General features: G+C 39.6%; 1 protein-coding gene and 1 non-coding gene across 2 annotated transcripts in view; one reads left to right on the forward strand and one right to left on the reverse strand.

Annotated features, from left to right (window-relative positions):
* Sacm1l (SAC1 like phosphatidylinositide phosphatase) overlaps window positions 1–21,299 on the reverse strand; it is a 57,737-nt gene extending 36,438 nt beyond the window's left edge. Inside the window, exons 1-4 of the mRNA XM_075964027.1 lie at window positions 21,060–21,299; window positions 8,739–8,836; window positions 6,026–6,100; window positions 4,092–4,219 (exon numbers count right to left, since the gene is read on the reverse strand). Coding sequence (XP_075820142.1) covers window positions 4,092–4,219; window positions 6,026–6,100; window positions 8,739–8,836; window positions 21,060–21,091 — 333 coding nt within the window. The 5' untranslated portion in view covers window positions 21,092–21,299. The remainder of the gene's footprint in view (window positions 1–4,091; window positions 4,220–6,025; window positions 6,101–8,738; window positions 8,837–21,059) is intronic.
* Window positions 21,300–21,514: 215 nt separating this feature from the next.
* On the forward strand, window positions 21,515–21,587 carry Trnar-acg (transfer RNA arginine (anticodon ACG)). The gene has a single exon. It is a non-coding gene; the product is annotated as a tRNA-Arg (tRNA).
* Window positions 21,588–22,555: the final 968 nt, after the last annotated feature.

Genomic DNA, 22,555 nt, shown 5'->3' on the forward strand with positions numbered 1-22,555 from the left:
ATACACAAATCAAGAGATGAGCATTATCCTCACTTTCAGAAAAATTCACTGATTTGGGCTGGATAGGAAATAGAGTCATTTTTCACTTAAACAAAGAATATAAAGCCTATTAAAAGGAGTATTTCCTTTATTTTAGAATAATAATTCTAGCTGGCTTTCCCAGTTAAAAACAATATTGATGTTTTTAAAAAAACAATTTGTTGCGAAAACAAAAACACTGTCAAGGTTTGATAATGTTTAATAGTTATTAAATGATTAACATGTAAACATATACATTACAAATGCATATGCATTTTTTAATTTAAGCACAGACTAGCAAAAGCAAAATAAAACTGTAGTAAACAGCACAAAATTAGCTTTATGGCTTGATGACAAATCCAAAAAATTTTCCCGAGTAGTTCTACTTTTATTTCATGTGTGTACATATGTGTTGGTGTGCATAGGTGTGTGAGGGTGAGTATGGAAGCCAGAGAATGACCCTAGGTGTTATCACTCAGTAAACTGTTTTATAACTTTTATTAATTTTAAGTGTATGAGTGTTTTGCCTATATATGTATGTGTACCACGTGTGAGTCTAGTGCGGAAAAAGGCATCAGATCCCTGGACCTGAAGTTACATATAGCTGTAAGCCACCTCCCGCAAGAGCAATAAGTGCTCTTAACCACTGAGACATCTCTCCAGATCCTACCATCTATCTTTGTTGAGCCCCGGAACTCAAAGACTGGCAGAGGCTGGCTGGTCAACAAGGGCTAAAATTCAACCGTGTCTGTCTCCCCATCACCTGAGATTACAAATGTAACCATGTCTGGATTTTTACTGAAGTTCTAGGGATCAAACTCAGGCCCTCATGTTAGTAAGGAAGTGCATTAAAGACTGAGCTCTAAGCTTCATGCTTATTTATTTAAAATATTATTTCTCATGGAGAATGAACATACTAATATATTAGGAAAAAGGAAATTCTAAAGTATAAAAAAACATATATTACAGTTTTAATTGGTAAAACAGGGTTATGATTTGGCATTTTTACAGATAAAGCATATGTTTTGGAAAAACAAGTGTTGTAAAAACAAACAAGGCATTCTCCTCCCTGAGGATAAGATGGCTGTTGGGGGTGGGAAAGACATTTTCTGGTAAACTGCCCATGTTCCTATAAAAGTAACCATAATTAAACACATTGGTTCACACGCAAAAAGAAAACCAATACCCTTTTTAAAAAACAGCCAGGAACTTGGTACATGCCTTTAATCCTAGCACCCAGGAGGCAGAATAAGACTGAGCTCTATGAGTTCCAGGCCTGTTGGGGGCTACACAGTAAGGGCCTTATCTCACCAGAAAAACAAACAAAAAACCAAAAAACAAGCAAACAAAAAAACAAAACAAAAACTAAGGTATAAAATATTTTTTAAGGCACATGCCTTTAATCCCAGCACTTGGGGCGCGGGAAGGGGGGGGCAGAGACAGGTGGATCTCTGTGAGGTTGAGGCCAGCCTGGTCTACAAAGTGAATTGCAGGACAGCCAGAGCTACACAGTAAAGGACAGGGCACATTTTTAAAGAAAAACCCTTGTAAATTACTTTGGAAACAAGCATTCTGGAGAGGTCTAACTTTATAAACTCAATAATCAATTCTAGAAAAAGTAAGTTTCAAAACCTGAAAAGAGGATTGGTAGATGTTTCAGTGGGTACATGGCTTGTCATACAAGCATGGGGACCTGAGTTCAGACTCCCAAAACCAACCTAAACCTGGGCACGTTGATGTCGTCCATAATCCCAGTGCTCCTAAAGTAAGGTGAAAGGTAGAAATGGAGAATCCCTGGAAGCTCACGGGCCAGTGTATGTGGAGACAAACAACTAGAAACCTGTCAGGATCAGTGCCTAAAATTGTCCTCTGACCACCACATGTGGACTATGCACAAGTCTACCAGTCTAAACACGGGGGGGGGGGGGGAGCAAGAGAGATCATACATCAGAATCGCAAATCCAATTTGCGAAAATGTCACCATATTTCAAGCAAAAAAATACCTTTGGAAAATAAGTATTGTCAATCTTCACTTTGTACAGTGTAAAAAATGACCATGTTATCTTAAACCTTAATAACATAAACTACTTTATATAAGCCACTTGAAAAATTGACTGTTCTGAACCTTTAAGGATTTTGTGAAAATATTAAATAATGTTCTTGGGGATGAAAAGTTGGCTCAATGGCTAAGAGGACTCTGGCTGCTCTTCAGTTATCAGTAGGCTCACAATCATCCACGACTCTAGTTCCAAGGGATTCAATGCATTTTTCTGACCTCTTCAGGCACCAGGAACACATGTGGTACAATACATACATGCAGGCAAAACATTCATACACATTATAAAAAAGCCACCAAAGATGTTCTTATTTTAAGTTACAAATGAATCAAAAAATGAACAGTGAAACTAATATTAGCACTGTATTTAATGAACGACAGTATCCTTCCTGTCTGACAAGAGTCCCATCCACAGCTCATTGATCCTCATGCTTCAGTCTCCAAATGCTAGAATTACAAGCATGTGCCACTACACCCAGTAGTAGGTAAATTATAATCAAAACTATCAGAAATATAAAAATTGGAAATATTTTACTTTGTTAAAAATTTATAAAGAAACCTGAGCAGCACCTGCCCATTGCTCCTTATCATGTAATTTATGATCAGGATTATCTATTCTGACACTGGTAAATGTTACAAACTGTTCTGAGTCTTACATGAGTTTTTACTATTTTATCCTTTGCACTTTGAATGCCTTGTCATTCTTCTGGCAATTCCTTTAACAAGTGTGTTGCAGTTACCACCTGCTCTTCCTTTCGGTCACAGCCACTCCACTTTGCTGGTGACTTCACTACCCTGTCTTTGTAACCAGTCCCTAGACTATGTCCAATCTCAAATCACTTTGAGAGCTGCCATTTGTCTGTCTGCGCTTTCATCTCCGCTAAGTTACTTCCGCAGTTAATCTACCATGGTCACTCACATTTACTCCGTGTTGTTAGGGGTCTAGTGTTAACTAAACTAGGTAACTAAGTTACTTCCTCAGTTAATCTACCATGGTCATTAACATTTACTCCATGTTGTTATGGGTCTAGTGTTAACTAAACTAGGTAACTAAATTACTTCCTCAGTTAATCTACCATGGTCACTAACATTTACTCCGTATTGTTAGGGGTCTAGTGTTAACTAAACCAGGTAACTAAATTACTTCCTCAGTTAATCTACCATGGTCACTAACATTTACTCCGTGTTGTTAGGGGTCCAGTGTTAACTAAACCAGGTAACTAAGTTACTTCCTCAGTTAATTTACCATGGTCACTAACATTTACTCCGTGTTGTTAGGGGTCTAGTGTTAATTAAACCAGGTAACTAAAATCTGTGGACAAAGGAGCGGGCAAAGGGAAGACTATGTGAAAATATATATACATGTTCTGTATACACACACTCTGTGTGTGTGTGTCCGTGTCCCACGGATTAACAGTGAAGAAAACTTTCTTCTAGAAGAAAAAAGGAATAAAAAACAATTTCAAAAGTATCTAATATTTTTCTATAGAGAATATGAAGTTAAGGCTGAGTATTGAGTTCCTGGTCATTCTATTTGTGTCTTTTTCTCCATAAAGAACTTCATAATTTAAAATTTTCATTATTTAAAAATAAAACCAACAAAATATGAGCTTTAAAAAATATTTTTAAATAATTTTTTAATGTGTATTAGTGTTTTGTCTGCATATGTGTCTCTGTGAAAGTGTCACAACTCCTGAACCTGGAATTATAGACAGCTGTGAGCTGAGAATTGAGCTTAGGTCCTCTGGAAAACCAGCCAGCGCTCTTAAACACTGAGCCATCTCTCCAGCCCCTTAGAAAAAGACAGTTTTCTTTACAAAATAAAAGAAAGAAAGAAAAGAAAAAAAAGAAACAATGAATAAAAAATATTTTTATAGATATGTAGAAAGTTAGTAGAACAATTCATTCTATAGGTTGTTTAATAACTAGGTTTATAAGAAATCCATCTACATTTTATAACCCTCTACTCCATGGAACTTTTGAGTTTTGCAATTAATAACTGCTTCTGAATTCTTACCTGAATATCAGTCAAGTGCAACATTGTCTTCTTATAAGAAAGAACATCAAAATCTGTGGCTTTCCAGATTACATGATTAAAAAATTCACCTACTTTAATCTTTTTGGTAATGACAACAAGATAATTACCTGCAAAATAAATAAACAAACAAACAAACAAACAAATACAGAAGTGAGGCAAGCTGGGTTCAGAGCAGTGCCAGAGTCGATGCTCAGCATGGGTGAGGGGACCCTGGGTTGGAGTCTTAGCAGATCACAAAAACCAACAAACAGAAACCACAAAGGAATGGTCCTTATCTGTAAACTTTAAAGCCTGGCAAAATGAGACTGCATTTAGCTACTCAGATAAAAGACCCATTTTTTAAAAGCATTCTTAAAATTTATGAATATAAAGAGTAATCTATTATTTGAAAATTTTCTCTTAAAAGGCCATTTTTTTCCTCAAAATGAGAAAAGCAAACCTTTTGAACTGAGCTTAGCTGATAGAGAGTAGAGACAGAAAATATTTTTTTGCCAAGCTTGTGCCTTAAAACACCAGAAGTCATAAGACCTAGCGAGTGCAGGGCAGTCTTCCCTGTACCGTTCCTTTGTCCTGACCACTCTCAATGGTGGACAGACGTGCTGGGGCAGTGCACCTAACCAGATACTGGGAACCCACAAGTGACTGGACATCAACATCATGACAGCCTGTGCACAATATGCCAGTCTTTACCCTGGCAACCCCCAAGTCCCTTCCCTGATCATTAAGCATAGTCCCCTCCCTTGCCCTTTCTTTTTTAAAAATGATAACAGAAGCTGGGATCTTAAATGATAGTTACACACTACCACCAACCTATATTCCCAGCTCTCGTTATATGAATTCTTAAGATCTGTTCAACGTTTTACCTCCAGCTGCCCTGCACAAGTTTTCCTGTATATAAATCTTTCCTAAAAGCTGTAACACTGCTATAATATCTTATTACTTGTATACCTCTATCACTAACCTGAACTAATTGCAAGAAAATGGAACATTTGAAATCTTTTATAACTTTCATCTAGCATAATGACTTAAGTAAAAACAAAGCAAAAATAAGAACATTTTAAGAGTTCAATAAAATGAACTCTTAAGGTTGAAGGTACAGAATATTCTGATCAATGCATTAATTTTTTTTTTTAAATGGGCTGGGCATGGTGGTCCATGCTTTTAATCCCAGCACTTGGAAGGCAGATGTAGGAGGATCTCTGTGAGTTCCAGATCAGCCTGATTTATACAGCAACTTCCAGAACAGTTAGCACTATACAGAGAAACCCTCTCTCAAACAACAATTAAATGTTCTTAGAATTTATTAAAATTGCCAGATGGTGGTGGTACACACCTTTAATCCCAGCACTTGGGAGGCAGAGGCAGGCAAATCTCTGTGAGTTCAAGACCAGCCTGATCTACAAGAGTTAGTTCCAGGACAGCTGGGACTGGTTATACCGAGAAACCCTGCCTCAAAAACCCAAAATAAAAATAAAAAAAGGAATGTATGAAAATTTAGGAGATTTCAAATCCAGTTAATCAAACATGAAATTTTTCTTTTAAAAAGAGTACTTCAGGCTGAGTAGTGGTGGTGCATGCCTTTAATCCCAGCATTTGGGAGGCAGAGGCAGGTGGATCACTGTGAGTTTGAGACCAGCCTGGTCTACAGAGTAATTTCCAGGACAGCCAGGGCTATACAACAGAGAAAAAAACCTGTCAGAAAAAAACCAACCACTTGCCCCCCTCCCCAAAAAAATCCAGAATATTTCAGGGTGATAAATAAAACTGTTTGGAGAATATTATATTTAGAAACTGAGGACAAATACCTAACCTAGAGATTTACCTAACAAATGACAGGAAGAACATTTTTTTCTCATTATCTAATGTTATCAATTTAATTACCTTCTTTCCCATCTTGGCTTATTTTTTCTTACCTGCTACCAGATGGATTGTGCCCAGTATCCCAAATATTGGTCTTGTAACAGCTGAAGGGGGGACATCTTTTTTGACTTAAAAAAAGAAAATAGAAAAACTCATCAACAAAACAGAAATTTAGTTTGAGTAACTTCAACTAAATCTGTATAATTTGTTCTAAAAAACTAGCTTTTCATTAATATCAGACCTCTATTTCTGCAGAACATACAATATAGGTGTCCATGTGATATTAAAGAAGATGGTTTCAAAAACAACATATTTCAGTTTCCTCGTTTGTAATGTTGCCAGAAGACTAAGTATTATTTATCCCTTTAAGAATAAGCAGAAATAAGGATTAGAGAAGTTATCTCAATACTACTAACAGAATATGAAACCAGAACTGCCCATCCATGTCTGAGATTCAAGAGAAGAAAGGAAGAAAAAGCATTTTTCTCCTGGGTCTAGCAACAATGTACACAGGTAGGCAAGAAGGCAACCTACTAACCCTGATTTCTATCAATGACATCCATTATCAATAAAATTGTATCTTAGAGATTGCACTTCACAATTGTTAAACTTTCAGCCAATATGGTTCACAGAACACATTTTATAGTACTCGTGAGAATTCCAGATCAAACAAGGATTTTTTGCTTGATTCAAATTCAAATGCCACTATTCCAGCTCCCACAGTCACGTGAGAACACAACTCCGAGGGGCTGCAGTAAAGGAAGCATCTCTAACACAGGGCTCTCCAAACCTATGTGCCTAGAAAATTTTGTTTTATTAAGCTTATTTTTTCCAGCTTTCTTTCGATTTATCAACCTGAATCTCACTACTGTAAACTCAAGTCCTGATCTTTAAAATCAGTCACAGTAGTAATTCTGTTATTCTAAATAACTAGTTCTAAATAAAATGCTAAAAATGGTCAAGATCCATTATGTTAGTCCTTAATAATTCAACTGGTTTGATAATAATATTCTGTAATTACCTAATATGAAAACTAGAAATGAGTTCTAGGATAGCCTGGGTTACATAGCAAGATTGTACCTACTAATAAAGAGGAAAAGAAGGAGAGTGTCTGAGCAAAAAAGCAGCTCAAGAGACAGACCATTTTGTTTTGAATATACTGAAATTATTTGGCAAATCAAATGTACTACTAATAGAACAGTAAGATTTATGGGCTATAGAGCACAGTAGTAATAAAACTGTAATAATTATCAAAACATGATAGCAAAATAGCAAAATAACCTATTTTCTAAGGCCACAGTTTGCATTCCTACTGGTAATGAGAAACAGCTGGTAAGTTAGCCTCTCATTATCACTGACTTTGTATCAAAGTATTTCACTTTCTGAGGACTGTTGGTATCATCTTAGATGAAGCACGTCTTGACCATTAATATTTCAGTCTACTAAATGGAGCTTCAATCTCTACCTACACGTAAAGTCATTGCTCGTCCAAAAATAAATGAAAATACACTTTACTAAAACACTTACAAAGTACTAGCTCATCACTAATGCATAAAGAAATAATATGTTGAATGGTACAATGCATCTCTGAAAGAATATTAATAAGTTAAAACCAATCAGCTACCTTGAGAGAAACCATCAAGCAAGAGACAGACAGAACATGTTAATTATCAACCTGAAGCAGAACTCTAGTGACATCTGTCTAAGGTACTTATAGAAATAACCAGTTACCCAAACAAATGGAAAGATTAGCCATCTTTTTATTATTAAACTACTGAAAATATTTTCAGATCTTATTTTACCTACTCACACAATATTTACTAAATACCTAGTCTGGTAATTCAAATCTAATCTTTTCTTTAAGTTAGGGTTTTAATATGTCCCCTGGGTGGCTTGGAATTTGTTATGTATTTATTCAGGTCACTTCACGCTGACTTGAATTCACCAAAGAGTTTCCTAAAAATAAGAAACATATAACTGCTTGGAAGTGAACTACAAATTTTAAATCAATGAAATATGACATTCTAATATGAGTATCTTGGTACTAAACAAATGAAATATGAAATTCTAATGTGCTATTACTTGGTGCTTAACCAATGAAATTAAAGGTTCTAATGTGCTATTACCCGGTACATTACTTTGCCATCAAAATTATTTAACATTAATTTCTTCAGAACTCAAATAGTTTCATACACACAACTGGAGAAAGAATATTTTTCACACCCAAGGGAAGCAAAAAATAAAATTGGATTTAAAAAAAAAGCATTGCTTGAAACATTTTAAGTTTCAGTCGGTGAAATACATTTTCTTTTCTTTGTTTAAGTACTCTCATAGTTATGAAACTTTCCAAAACCAAACAAAGCAGCTGTGCAAGCTCCTCACACTTAAAGCAGAAACACCTTCTTCACTCTTAACTGTCAGTCTGGACACTGAAATCAAAGCTATCAGAATACAAACAGGGAAACGCAGAAAGAATTCTGGCCTAGACATGGTAACACACACCTATAATCTCAGCACTCGGGAGGTAAAGGCAGGTAGACCCGACTTCTGGGTCACCCTAGGCTTACATGAGCTCCAGAACAGCCTGAATTATACAGCAAAACCCTTTCTCAAAAAACACCTATCCCCAAACTAACTGAGGTAGCAAAAGTTAAGTTTTCTAATAAGAAGGCACTCGAAGAAGCTCCTAATGATGTGTCCCCGACAGTCCTAATTACTGTAATCTCAATGCTGAGTCTTTCTGGGAATCTCCGAAACTAAACATACCTGCAAGGGTGACCTCCGTGGACACGCGGTCAATGGTGAGCACATCATCTGCTCCATCGTCACAAGCTTCCACATAAAACTTTTCAGGTGTGATATGCCTAAGAAGAAATTGACAAGCATAAATTAGTCAAATAAAGCCATGACGTAAAAAGTTATTACAGCCAGGGGGTGGTGGTGCACGCCTTTAATTCCAGCACTTGGAGGCAGAGGCAGATGGATCTCTGTGAGTTTGAGGCCAGCATGGTCTACAGAGCCAGTTCCAGGACACCTATGACCGTTAAACAGAGAAACACTGTTTCTTGAAAAACAAAAACAAAAATTATTATAACCAGGTTTTCATGCAGTATAAATCACTACTTCTAAACAGATGGTACTGCTAAGTTCATTATCCTTCTGAATTTACTGTAATTTTTTCCATTTGTGTATTTAATTTTAATTTTGTATAAAGCCATCAATTTGAATCACTTAAGAAAAGAATAATCTTCTCTAATGTATTAATTCAGCACCATGGGAAAGGTAATATAGCATAATAACAGCACAAAGTACAGAGCCAGACCATGTGCTGTAGGACCATACACAAAAATTTGTCTTTTTCTGTTCATAATTCCCTTACAATAAGGGAATCAACGCATGTACAACATGCATTAAATGAGAAAGTTTTGGGGACTTAGGGCTCGTTAAACACACAGTAAATTAGATGCTGTATTAAGGGCTGGGGACACAGTTCAGTGGAAAAGTACTTATCTTGTATGTGCAAGGCACCAAGTATCATCACCAGGACTAAATTTAAATACGTAACTAAAACAGACTTGTGCTAGCTAAAATGTTAAATTTTTTTTAAATAAATTAAACTTTTGCTTTATGTATACCTTCCTGAAAAAAAAAACCCTTCATTTTATAAAAAAGACAACAATAAAATAATAGGGACAAAAAATGAGAACCCATTATGATACACAATTTTGTACCCAAAGTCTAACAAATGAATATAACAAAACAAAACAAAAACAGTTTGTCAAGAGATAAACTGGATTGATCTGCCAACTCAGCATAGTTAAGGGCTAACTCAGGAAATGTAAAATAGTGGGCGAGCCTTACCTCACAAAGTCAGTCTAGGGTCACCGTAGGCAGAGTCCCCGCCCCACCCAGTCTGTACTGTTGATTCACCAGACTTCAGGTTTGTGTGTGAGAGCAATCTCGGGCCTTTTCCTCCTCTTCCCTCCCATGACTCTGCCACACTTTGTCAATGAAAAATCTTACACAGCTATCTACTGACATTAATTTTCTATTTACCTAGTAAGTAAGCTATCTAGTGTTACAGAGATGTGTCTCATAGCAGAATATATTGTATACTTACTATTTCTGACTGTCAGTTTTCTGAGAAATAGCCAATCCTTGATTATTCAAATACAACTAACATCTATTTGTGGGTTATTAGTTACTAAACTGTTAATATTAGACTAGGTTCTTTCATTTTAGGGAATATCCTAAGAGAATGAATATCAAGCAAAATACTATACAACAAAGAAAACAAAATGTCAGTATTTAGGGCTTTGTTCCCTTTTACTACCAGATCTATTTCACCGAATGGGTACATCACCATCTCTTCATTCCCTTTTGATAGGTATCTGGGCTGGTTTTTGGCTTTGGGATATTAGTAATGAAAGTGCCATGAACAATCTTGAACAGTCACTGTGTTCCTATCTACTGAGTAACTACCTAGGGTGGCACGGTCAAGCCCAACCAGGACAGTCCATGTGTGTTTAACTTGTGCTGAAGAAAGAGGAAAATGAAGACTGTGTGCACAAGAAAACTTCCTGGGGTGGTGGGTGCATTCTGTATCTTAACCCAAGCAGTGATGGTCTAAAAGTCTCAACATTTACCAAACTGTGTATTTTAAATATGTGCCATTGGCTACATGAACTAGATGTCAATATTTAATGAATATTTTCAATAAAAAGAAATTAAAAAAAAAAACAAAAAAGTACTAAAGCAAAACAAGACTTTGTGGTAGTCTGAATGTAACAGGCCCCCATAATCTCACAGGGAGTGGCACTATTAGGAGGTGTAGCCTAGTTTAAGTAAGTGTGGCCTTGTTGGAAGGGCTGTGTCATTTGTTGGGTAGGCTCTAAGGTCTCCTTGGCTCAACCTTCACTCAGTGTGACACTTAGGTCACCTTCCTATTCCTTCTGATCAAGAGATAGCCAGCACCACGTCTGCCTGCAGGCTGCCACGTTCTTGCCATGATGACAATGGACTGTGCCTCTGAAACTGTAAGCCGCCACCTCAATTAAATGTTTTCCTTTATAAGAGTTGCTGTGGTCATGGTGTCTCTTCACAGCCATAGAAACGCTAACTAGGACTGGGACTGGCATGGTGGAAGAAGAGAATCACCTCTCAAAAGCTGTCCTTCAGCCTTCATAGGCTCACCATGGCATGCATGTACACTCACACAATCACTAAATGTTTTTTAAAAAATTAGCTGCTTAAAAATTCTGTTTATTTATAAAGCTATGAGTATATGAAAAGTAAAAGGCTCCTAATCCTAATAAGGCAGAATGGAGATGGCTTTAGAAGACAGGTGTATACAGACCACATTTTAATTTCCCAGTTACCTAGACCAGAATAAATGCACAGAAACTATATTACTAACAACACTGTGTTTGGCCTATGACTCAGGTGTATTCCTAGCTAGCTCTTACATCTTAACCCATTTCTATTAGTCTATGTATTATCACATGGCCATGGCTTACCTCATTTTCTACATGTCTTGTTTCTTCAGCAGCTGGCTGGCATCTACTTGACTACACCATATATATATATATATATATATATATATATATATATATATATATACCCACACACATGGCTTTACTCTGCTAAGTCACTGGCCAAAACAGCTTTATTCATCAATCAATAAAAGCAACACATATACAGAAGGACATCCAATATCATCTGCCCTTTTCTGTCTAATTAAAAAGAATTTTTAACTTTAACATAATAAAATTACATATATAAAACAGTTATCAAGAATCATTGTTATAATATTTAGTCTATTTGTATTAGGCAAAAATTAAAGAAAATATTCTATCATCTATCTTTGTGAGTTTAATTTTCCTATCTAATTTATCTTTTATCATAACTAAGTAACACTATAACTATCTAGACTTCAACTCCATCAAAGACCCCAGAAGGATATAATACTACCTAAGTAAACAGAAAGTACACTGTAAGCAACTTCCAAAGTTTTAGAAACGACAGAGACATCTTGTTGCCTAGACAGTCACCAAAAGTTCTTTTGTAATGTTGGGACATCCATCTGCAGCCTACACGCCCATATGTGGCAGACTTTTCAGTGAAGTAAAGATCCATTCTGGGAAGTTGGGTGGTCAGATGAGGCAGGAAGCCACGGGTGGCAGTAGCTCCAACACGTGGTAAAGCTGCACAGTAGGCAGGTAGTTAAACCGAGCCATGTGGGCACGGGCTGGCAGGAAGCTGCCAAGTCGTGGGGTTGCTGGAGGAGTAGCTCAGCTTCGTAGGGCAGGAGGAAGGGGGCAGTGGTGTGGGTTCAGGCCATGTGGGTGCCAAATTGTAGTAGTATCAAAGAGTTCCACAATAGCCCAGAATGGAGTACAGCAAAGGTTTATTATTTGGGGATAAACTCACAGTAAGGGTAGCAACCCACAGTCTTCTGTGTGCACTGGGCTGGAGTTGGGAACTGAATCCATGCACGCTTTGCTTTTAGTCTGCACCTATAGTACATGAGACCACACCCAAAGTGGGCTGGTATCTTAACGGTTATTGGCTGAATGAGTTCCCACAACAGTCAGGAGATGTGGATAATACTCTGCTACTTCTGGCGGCCATATTTACAACTAAAAGTTTGGACAGTTAATCCACAGACAACAATGTGATGAACAAATGATAGCTTTATGGAAAATTATTTATAGAGGTAACTATGGTAGGCAGAATTCTAAAGAGTTACCCTAAAATTCTTACTTACTGATTATGTAGGCACTGTCCTAAAGAAGGAATTAAGTTTACTTATAGACTGTTCTTAGAAGATAAGTGGTGGTGGTTGACACACACCTTTAATCCCAGCAACTGGAGAGGCAGAGGCAGGTGGATTTCTCACAGAAAAATATCTCAAAAAAACAAAAAATAAAAAATAAAAATAAAAGGGGGATGCAAGTCTCGGATGGTAGGGTTAGACCCAATATGATCTTGTTAGTCAGAAAAGTGGCAGAGAGAAGAGTTTCATCCTGAAAATGGCTTAGCCAGTTACTGATGGCTCCTAAGGTACAAGGACAGGAGAGCGGCCTTGAGAAGCTAAGCCCAATCTCAGGCTGACAGCCCGAAGAAAATGATGACATCGGCTCCTCTACCACAAGTAGAAAGACAAGAGACACCAATATAAATGAATTTGAAAATGAATTCTTAGCCGGGCGGTGGTGGTGCACGCCTTTAATCCCAGCACTGGGGGGGGGGGAGGGCAGAGGCAGGCAGATCTCTGGGAGTTCGAGGCCAGCCTGGTCTACAAGAGCTAGTTCCGGGACTGGCACCAAAGCTACAGAGAAACCCTGTCTCGAAACCCCCCCCCCCAAAAAAAAGAAATGAATTCTTCCTTTAGCCTTTAGTCCTGAACACAGCTGTTAAACCTTAGTTATGAGATAATATGCAATGTTTGCTTTCTACTGCTGTGATAAAACAACATATCCAAAAGCAACTTAGAGAGGAAGTCAAGGCAGGAACCTCGAGGTAGGAACTAAAAGAGACACCATGGAGGAATGCTACTTACTGGCTTGCTCAGCCTGCTTTCATATATTACTCAGGACCACCTGCCCGGGGGTAGCACGGACCAGTGGACTGGGTCTCCCACATCAATTATTAATCAAAAAATGCCCCACAGGCTTACCTACAAGAAATTCTGATGGAAGCATTTTCTGAATTGAATTTCCACTTTCCCAATGACTCTAGTTGTAGGGGTACTAAAGAGTTCCACAATAGCTCAGAATAGAGTATATTTATTTGGGGACAAAATCCACAGTAAGAATAGCGTGATCCACAGTTCTCTGTGTGTGCTGGAAGCTGGGAACTGAATTCAGCAGAAAAAAGGGCCATGCACGCTTTTCATCTGCGATTATAGTGCCTCCTCAGACCATGCCCAAAATAGGCTGGTATCAAAGGCTATCGGCTGAAAGAATTCCCACAACACCAGCTTCTGTCAATTTGACCAAAGGAAAACTAACCAAGATATTTGTAGCTTATTGTAATTTGACAACAATAGGACACCAATACCTTTCCAACAGAACCAAGTAACATTCACCTTAACTCTTGGCCAGAATGTGCCCACAAGTAGACAGATGAAGGTTAGGAAACCTCTCCCTGAACACTACATTTAAGTATAGTTAAATCACAGTCTCTTACACTCACTGTTGATGGTAAGTTCTTTAAATTCTTATCTAAGCACACCTTCCTGTAAATAAGCAAAGGTGCTGGGGGAACAAGATAATCTGACTTTCTAATTGCCAGCTCAGAAACTCTCACTTGCTGCTCTGTCTTGAGCAAAGGAAAGAAAAAGGAAAAAAAGAAAAACACTGACCATTTTGAACACTTCATGGACATTTTAGGGAAGCTACAGAAGGTCTAAAGCTGCTTGCTCTGGCTACCAAGAGTGCAGCACCAGCCATGCTGGAGAGGGCAGCACTTCTTTAGTAACTAGCAGAGGGCTTCTGTTGTGACCCATGTAAACTGGATAGTGGCAGAGATAAAGGCCCCTTCTGTGGCTCTACAAGTAGGTTGGTTGTTGGAGTCACTTGTGAGATTAATAAGAAACACCTCACCCTACTGTGCTTCCCTGTTGCCAACATTAGGCACCCCCAAATTGTCCCAAGTGGCATTTTCTTATCGTTAGTAATACAGCAATGATTATTCAATATAATGTCAGAGATCAAATGATGATTAAGGCGGAGTTCTAGCACAAGAGCCCTTGGTCTTAACTCTCAGAGAGATGCTGCTAGAACCTAAGTTGCAGATTCTGCCCGATCACTATTCTGATAATACAATTATAATGTTCTCTCTTGTTTCTTCCACATTTATAAACAAACACATTTTTCAGGTTTTGAACACAAAATCTACCTGGTTTAAATCAAGTAAGGTCAGACCCAGTTTGACGGCACACGCCTTTAATCCCAGCACACAGAAGGCAGAGGCAGGAGGATCTCTGTGAGTTTGAGGCCAGCCTGATCTACATAGTGAGTGCCAGACCAGCCATGGCTACACAGTGAGATCCTGTCTCAAAAATAAAATTAGAATTCTGGTATTGAAAACTCATACTAATTTGCATGGAAGAAAGCGTAGATACAACAAAAACTAGAGGATCAACAGTAATGTACTCTGTATGAGAGGAAGGTACGCTTCAGTGCTATAATTTCTTTCATTGGTATTGGGTTTTCATCAGGCAAAATTTATCAATAAAAGTTTGCTTAATTAAAAATGGTATTCTAGGCTTGGATTAAAAACATGAACAAAGCTGTCGGCTGATATTTCCAAGGGCAGTAACTATGACTTAGGATCCTGCTAGACACAGAAGCACAGCGTCATTTGCTCTTCCTGTGCCCTTTTCACCTGCTCATTCCCCACCACTCATTAACTGAATATAGCTGCTTATATAGCAAATTTTATGTTCCTTAGGCATCATTTCAAAAGCTGATGAGATTTTTTAAATCAAGTACTTATAGTCAAAAATAAATATTCCGTGATGCAATTGTTGCTGACAATTGTTGATTCAATTGTTGCCGTTTGCTTCTACATCCTCACCAGTGGCCACACTCTGTAGACAAAGGTACTGGCTTTAGCCCACTGATGCTTTCACTGGCTTAGTGACAGAGTAAACAATTTTAAACATCATTTTCTTTTATCCTAGCCAAGAAAATGTTACTAGTAATATAACAATGGTCATTTAATACATATTCTCAAAAATTAAACTGTGGATTAAGGTAGCCGTCTAGGACACCTAGGGCAAAGCTAACAGGGGGCTTCAGGTCTGACGCTACTCTTCAGGTCTACTCCGTTTTCCCCTTCTTTCCTTCCTCTACCGATCTCCCGACCTTTTGGTGCCCTAATTTCTGACAGGTCAAATTTGAAAACTGATTTAAGAAGAGAGAAAAATATGTTGTCTAATGAGAAATTTAATTTTAACACGTATCATGGAAGCCACATTCTGCCAGGAAGTTTTCAAACTTAACCCAGAAGCAAGTTATACTGCACTCTCAACTACAAAATGCACTCCATAGACTTCATGGTAACTAAAATAAAGAACCTATCAGGTCTACGGCTCACATGTATCCCGAGATAGGTACAACTGTGACCCAACAAAACAAGACTATAAACCCACTAACAACCAGACTCCTCCAAACCAGATCTTAACTCCTCAAGCCCACTATGGCAGCCAGTATAGTAGTGCACCAGTGATCCTAGCACCTTTCAAGTAATCCTTGAGTTCAAAACCAAGCTGGACTCAAGAGACCCTTTCTCAAGCAGGATTCTCCATTATGACCTTCCAAAGCCTCCGCTGGACACAAACCTTTATCATCCGCGCCTAATTTCATAAAGAAAACTACAACTGAGCCACACCCTTCCCTCCATGCAAAGCTGTGTGAATACTGAGTGTGCACTGCAGTGAGCTTGGGTGGCATCTGCTCTCTGGGTTTCATCACATTCTTTTAACGCATAGCTGTGACAATGTTTAAGAAAGGTGAGTTCCTGAGGAAATAGTATTTCTTTCCCCTAAAGGTATGGATACTTCTTTTCAAAAGGTTTGTTTTATTATTATTCAATTGTGTGTGTGTGTGTGTGTGTGTGTGTGTGTGAGAGAGAGAGAGAGAGAGAGAGAGAGAGAGAGAGAGAGAGAGAGAGAGAGAGAGAGAATATGAAGGTGCCGGTGGAGCCCAGAAGGCAGTTTTGAATTCCTTGGAACTGGAGACAAAGGCAGTTGTAAACCACCCTATGGGGGTGATGGGAAAAAACTCGGGTCCTCTGGAAAAACAGCAAGTGCTCTTAACCATGAACCATCTCTCCAGCTCAGGATATCAGTATCTAACAGATATGTCCACCATGTGAACCTACATGTGGCTGAGAACAGCTATGAAAGCAACCTGATACACAATCCTAAACTTACCCAGCATATTTTTTGTTTAAAAGCAATTGGGCGGGTGTGTGTGTGTGTGTGTGTGTGTGTGTGTGTGCATGGAATGCTTTTATTTATTTATGTATTTGCAGCTTAACAGCACAGTTCTCAACAGTGTATGCTGTAGATGATAAAGTCATTTTACAATGTCAAAATGATGCCAGATTCCTTTTTGTATGCTGTGAATATGTTTTATTACCATTGCTTAATAAAGAAGCTGTTTGGGCCAATGGCTTAGTAGAATATAGCCAAGTTGGAAGAGATAAATATAGAAAGAGTAGAGTCAAAGAGACACAATGTAGCTGCCGAAGGAGAAAGTCTCCAGCCAAAACCTCACCTGGTAAGCCACAGCCTCTTGGCAATACAAGGATTAGTAGAAATGGGCTAGTTCAAGATGTAAGAGCTAGCTAGAAATATGCCTGAATCATTGGCCAAACACTGTTGTATTTAATATAATTTCTGTGTGATTATTTAAGTCTGAGTGGCCAGGAAATAAATGAGAAGGCTCTGCCTACAAAAAGCTAGATACACCTAAAAGTATTCTCTGCCCGTCCTAGGTTTTATGTTGGCTGACATTTAAAGAGAAGAAGGGTGGTGCAGGGTGGCTTTAATATTATCTAATAATGCATTTTTCTATTTTTGTAATTTCAGATTTACTGTGTCTGACATTATTCATGCTTATGTGAGAAGCCTAAAAAGTTAGGCATGTTCACCAATATCTATAATTGTAGCACTGGGAATGGTGAGGCAGGACAATCATGAATTCAAGGCCAGCCTGGGCTATATAGTAGGACTCTGTCTTTTAAAACATCAGCCAGGCAGTGGTGCTGCATGCTTTTAATCCCAACACTTGGGAGGCAAAGACAAGCAGATCTCAGTGAGTTCAAGGCCTACAGAGTGAGCTACAGGACAGTCAGACTGTTACACAGAGAAACCCTGCCTCAGAAAACCAAAATGAAAAAGAAAAGAAGATTCTGTTTTCTATATGAAAAACACATATGCATACGTCAACTATTTTCTCTTACCAGGAACTCAGTTTTACATCTGGCTATCCACAGACTAAAGAGAACATCTGATAAGAAAGAGTCATTTGAATAATGCAATGGAATGGAAAGATCACTGGACTCTTGGCCAACTGTGCTTCAAGGTTGACTTTGCCACGGCTTAGTACTTGACCTATGTGACCAGGACACCATGTGACAGTCTTCAATGAGAGCAAACTATATGTCAGCTTGTGACTTCGCAGAGGCACTGACAATGATAAACAGGAAAGGACTTAAGCCTCTGCTGCAGAAGAACACAAGCCAAATTATCCCAGACTTTGCTCTTCTTGAAGCAGTTTCTGGAGATTTGTGGAATAGACGATGCTCAAAGGTTCATGCTAAGCACTGAAAAGAATTAGAGAAGAAATCAACATTAAGGTGCTGATTGATCATGTTTTAGATACATTCAACCTTGTTGGATAAACAAAATATAAATAACTATTATATCTCACATGACAAACAAAGTGGCTCAAATAGTACTTTGGACTGGTCATTCTATCTTTCAGTCCTCTTGTCTATAAAAGAGTAAACAGAATGTATAAATCATGGGGATATTTGGTGCCCAGACCTTGTGACAATAAATCCTCACTTTTGGCTTGAAAAATAATAAAGGAGCTCAATGAAGGGAAACCAGATTCTCAGAGAAGGTTATCTAGGAAATACTTTTGAGTACTTTGTCTACAAACTTTTCAACATTATGAAATATAAACACTCCTATTTTCAGGGAAAAAAAAGTTATTCACAGAGGCTGAATAATGTGCCCAGGATGCAAAGCTAGTAGAACATTTAAGAAGTTAATTGTCTGTTCCTGAGCTCTCCCTTCTTCACTACAAATGTGGCTGACCAGCATGGAGACAGGAGGGATGAAGAAAGCACTCTGGCAGAAAGATCAAAATAAACCCAACATGAGCCAGGCAACGGTGGCACACATCTTTAATCCCAGCATTGGGGAGTCAGAGGTACGTGGATCTCTGTGAGTCTGAGGCTAGCCTGGTCTACAGAGATAGTTCCAGGACAGGCACCAAAGCTACACAGAGAAACTCTGTCTGGAAAAACAAAACAAAACAAAACCACCCAACATGAAGCTAGAAGAGGAGTAGCAAACTTTAGCATGACTTACAGGAAATAAAGTTAAAAGATCATAAAGAAATTAAAATTTAGGTGGGTAAGAAATGTGGGCTTGATCTTGTAGGTCAATAAAATGGAAGTGAAAATTCTAAGCTGAGAATTAGAAGATGAACAAAACATATCTGGAATGCAGATATTTTAACAAGGCAGAGATGGACTGAAGAAAATGTATGGCAATGTACTAAAGGTTATTATTTAATATTCAAACACTTCAACATTTAGTTAAGTTATATACCTGTAGTATATCTATAATAAAGTAACTTTTCATAGGCCTTTGTAGGCATTTTTTAAAAGTGGCTACTATGGCCTACCAATTCTTAGATAGGTAAGCAACTAATTCAACCTACAAATACCTCTAAAACAGTATATTCTTTGTTCAAGGGCCATATTTAAAAGTTTAAGTAGGAGGGTCAAAGAAAGGGTAAAGACAGATTCTAACTCACAAACCCTTTGCCCAAGAAAAACTTGCAACGAAGTTCTATCTTCACATTTATAGAAATATTCAAAACCTAAAGAATGATAGTGACTTCCATTAGCCCCAGATTCAGTTTCCACTTCAATACATAACTCAAATTCAGTTTCTACTTCAATGCAAAACCATTGTTCCCACCACTAAATGATAAATTTTCCTTCTCTTTCATGTATACAGAGGATGTCTGCCTGTACTAAGGTCTGAACTGGGGAGACTTAGTGCCTTGGGCAACTCAAAAATCACTCTCCCAATTCTCAGGTTATCCACCTCAGTCTTTAGCTGCAGGAAAACGCAACAACATCCTGTAACCTAAAGCGGAGCTGCTTCAAGCTTAAACACACCTGAGACCTAGTATGGGATCATATTCAGCCCTTCAACAACTATCAGGTGGACAATAGCCTAATTTGCCAGTAACGTTCATGCGACTCCGGCCCAACACAGACCAAATACACTTTGCTTCAACTGTCACCAGTGAGGTGATTGCTCACTGTGCAAAGGAGAAATGGTTAAAAGAAGAAATGGGGGGTTTGGGGGTGCAGCTGGGGTTTTCAAAGAGAACTGTAGCAAGTGGAAGAGAGACAAAGGGTGAACCAAAAAACCAATTATCACCTCTTTTCAAAACATACAAGGCGTTGAATAGATGGCCTCCCTCCTAACTCTGCACACTTAACTTTATACTGAACTTTTCAGTTACTCATAAGGAGCACCCAAACTACATTTGTTTCTCTGCAAACGAATTAGAATGTCAATGTCTAAGTAACAGGGTATTCTAATTTAGCTTTCCAAAAGTTGTATTTGTTTCTGCTACTAAAGGCATTCCCAGTCTATGGTCCGTGACTTTCAAACAATCTCGAGGTAAATAATTAAAGCGATTAGGGTGAAAATATTCGCCCAATAAAGAGTGCAGGTGCGGAGAGTAACCGCATGAGGAACACCTCCTTTAGAACACAAACACACACACACAGGACGAGCCAAAGAGCTTATGTCTATTTTTGCAACTCTAAACAACCAATGGCTAGATCTCAAAACCTCAAGCACCTAGCTTTGCTAAAAAGTCAGTTTTACTGTGCCAAACTAGAGGCAAGCCCCTAGCTCTCAACGCAGACTGTAAAGCACTGTAAATTTGTCTGGCCCTTCGGACGACTCACTGAATTTCTGCTGCACCCTAAGAAGGTCTCATCCTAGAGGCTCCCAGGCCCGGAAAGTCAGAAACCAAGGTCTGCTCCGGCGGCGGACACCAAAGCACTCCCGGAGGTCCAGTCAATAAGGCCTCTCCGAGCAGCCACACGGACCGCAGCCTCCGCTAGAGCTGCGGGCCCCGGCTCGTCTCACCACAGTAGGCCCAGCGGCGGGCGAGGCTGCGGGACACCGGGCCTACGCTGCGGCCGTGCCGGACGAAGAGAGCCGAGCCCGCTGGCCTGGCCAATGCGGGCCGCGGCGCCCGCTCGCCCCGCAGCCCTTTCCTGTCAGCGCCCGCAGCCCACCGGACTCACAGCTTCAGCTGCTCGTAAGCCGCCGCCGCCATGGTGCACCAGCGCCTCCTTCCTCTTCTCTCCACCCGCAGCGGGGCCCGACACCACCTCAGCTAAGGCTACTGCTACGGCGCGGCCGCTCTCTAGGTGCGGTAGCCCAAGGAGCCTCGGCCTGGTCCCACCCCCTCCCGGGACCGCCTCTCGGGAGAGCACGGAAGCCCGCGGCGGACAAACCAGTGCTCCAGCCGGGACAGCCGAGACACGCCTCCGACGCACGGATTGGAGCGAGGCAAGAACGTCGTGACGTCGCCGCCGGAGATTGGTGCAACGCGCTGCGGTGAGAGGCGGAGTCCCGGTTGTGCTGCTCTGAGCAGAGCGACTCAAGAAACCGACCAGAAGGGAGAACTGCAGGCAGGAACCCTGTTGAAACTGCGTAATCGGAGATCAGCCATCGCGGAAAGAGGCCTTTCAGCACTGGGCCAGTGGCGCAATGGATAACGCGTCTGACTACGGATCAGAAGATTCTAGGTTCGACTCCTGGCTGGCTCGTAAAGTGCCTTTTTTTCCACCCCTCTACATAGTTGAATGTAGCAAAGCCGCCTCAAAAAGGATTAATTAGTTAGAATATCAAGGTCAAGTATCTTAAATTTTAATGCTACACAAAATACTACTTTTTTTCTTCTTTTTATTTGCCATATTTGAAACCCAGGGTTGTCTAAAACGGTTTGCAAATTTCCTAGCGCCCCCGTTCTTAAAGCTCCTCAGGAGTCTGTAAACCAGTACAGTTAAGAAAACACTCCTGAGAGTGGAGGTTCGCAATCAGGGACGTGCGTGGCCGAAGGCTCCCTGCAGGTGGAACACAAAGCGGCACTGACGCCAGAAAGGCGCTGCTTCTGTTCTGCAGCGCAATGGCGGGGCAGGGGACCCGGGAACGCTACATGCAGCCTTGGCTTAGTTCTGCCTGCAAGACAACCTGGCCTCCATTCCACAAGGAAACCTTAAAACTTAAGGGATTTCGCAGTAAGAGACCCTGAAAAGCGAGCGCATGACGATTCATTTTACGCGAGACCACAGATAATTGTGACCGAAAGGGGCGCAGCCTATTCGTTTAACTAGTCATTCGATGATTATGTCCTAGATAGCATAACCTAACACCCCAGGAGTTTATTTAAAATGTGCCAAATACAGGAAATTGTTGGGGACAGAAATAGAGCCGGGACAAGGGGTGTGACTCACTCTTGCAGCGCTGACAGACCTGGATGTAGACTAGGCTGGTCCGGAACTCAATGAGACCTGCCTGCCTCTGCTCCTAAAGCAAGACAGCAAACCCGGCTTCTACATTGTGGGGGTTTTGTTTGCTTATAATGAATTTATGGTGGTGTTTGCTCTGGTTTGTCCTTAATTTTGTGTGTGTATGTGTGAGAGAGAGAGAGATTTAAGGTCACCATTAAATATTCCTTTAAGATGTTACATAAGAAAACTAGGTATTTTAAGCATAAATTTTATCGTGGAGATAT

The sequence above is a fragment of the Microtus pennsylvanicus genome, chromosome 3 (genome assembly GCF_037038515.1).
Source record: "Microtus pennsylvanicus isolate mMicPen1 chromosome 3, mMicPen1.hap1, whole genome shotgun sequence".
NCBI classification, from domain to species: Eukaryota; Metazoa; Chordata; class Mammalia; order Rodentia; family Cricetidae; genus Microtus; species Microtus pennsylvanicus.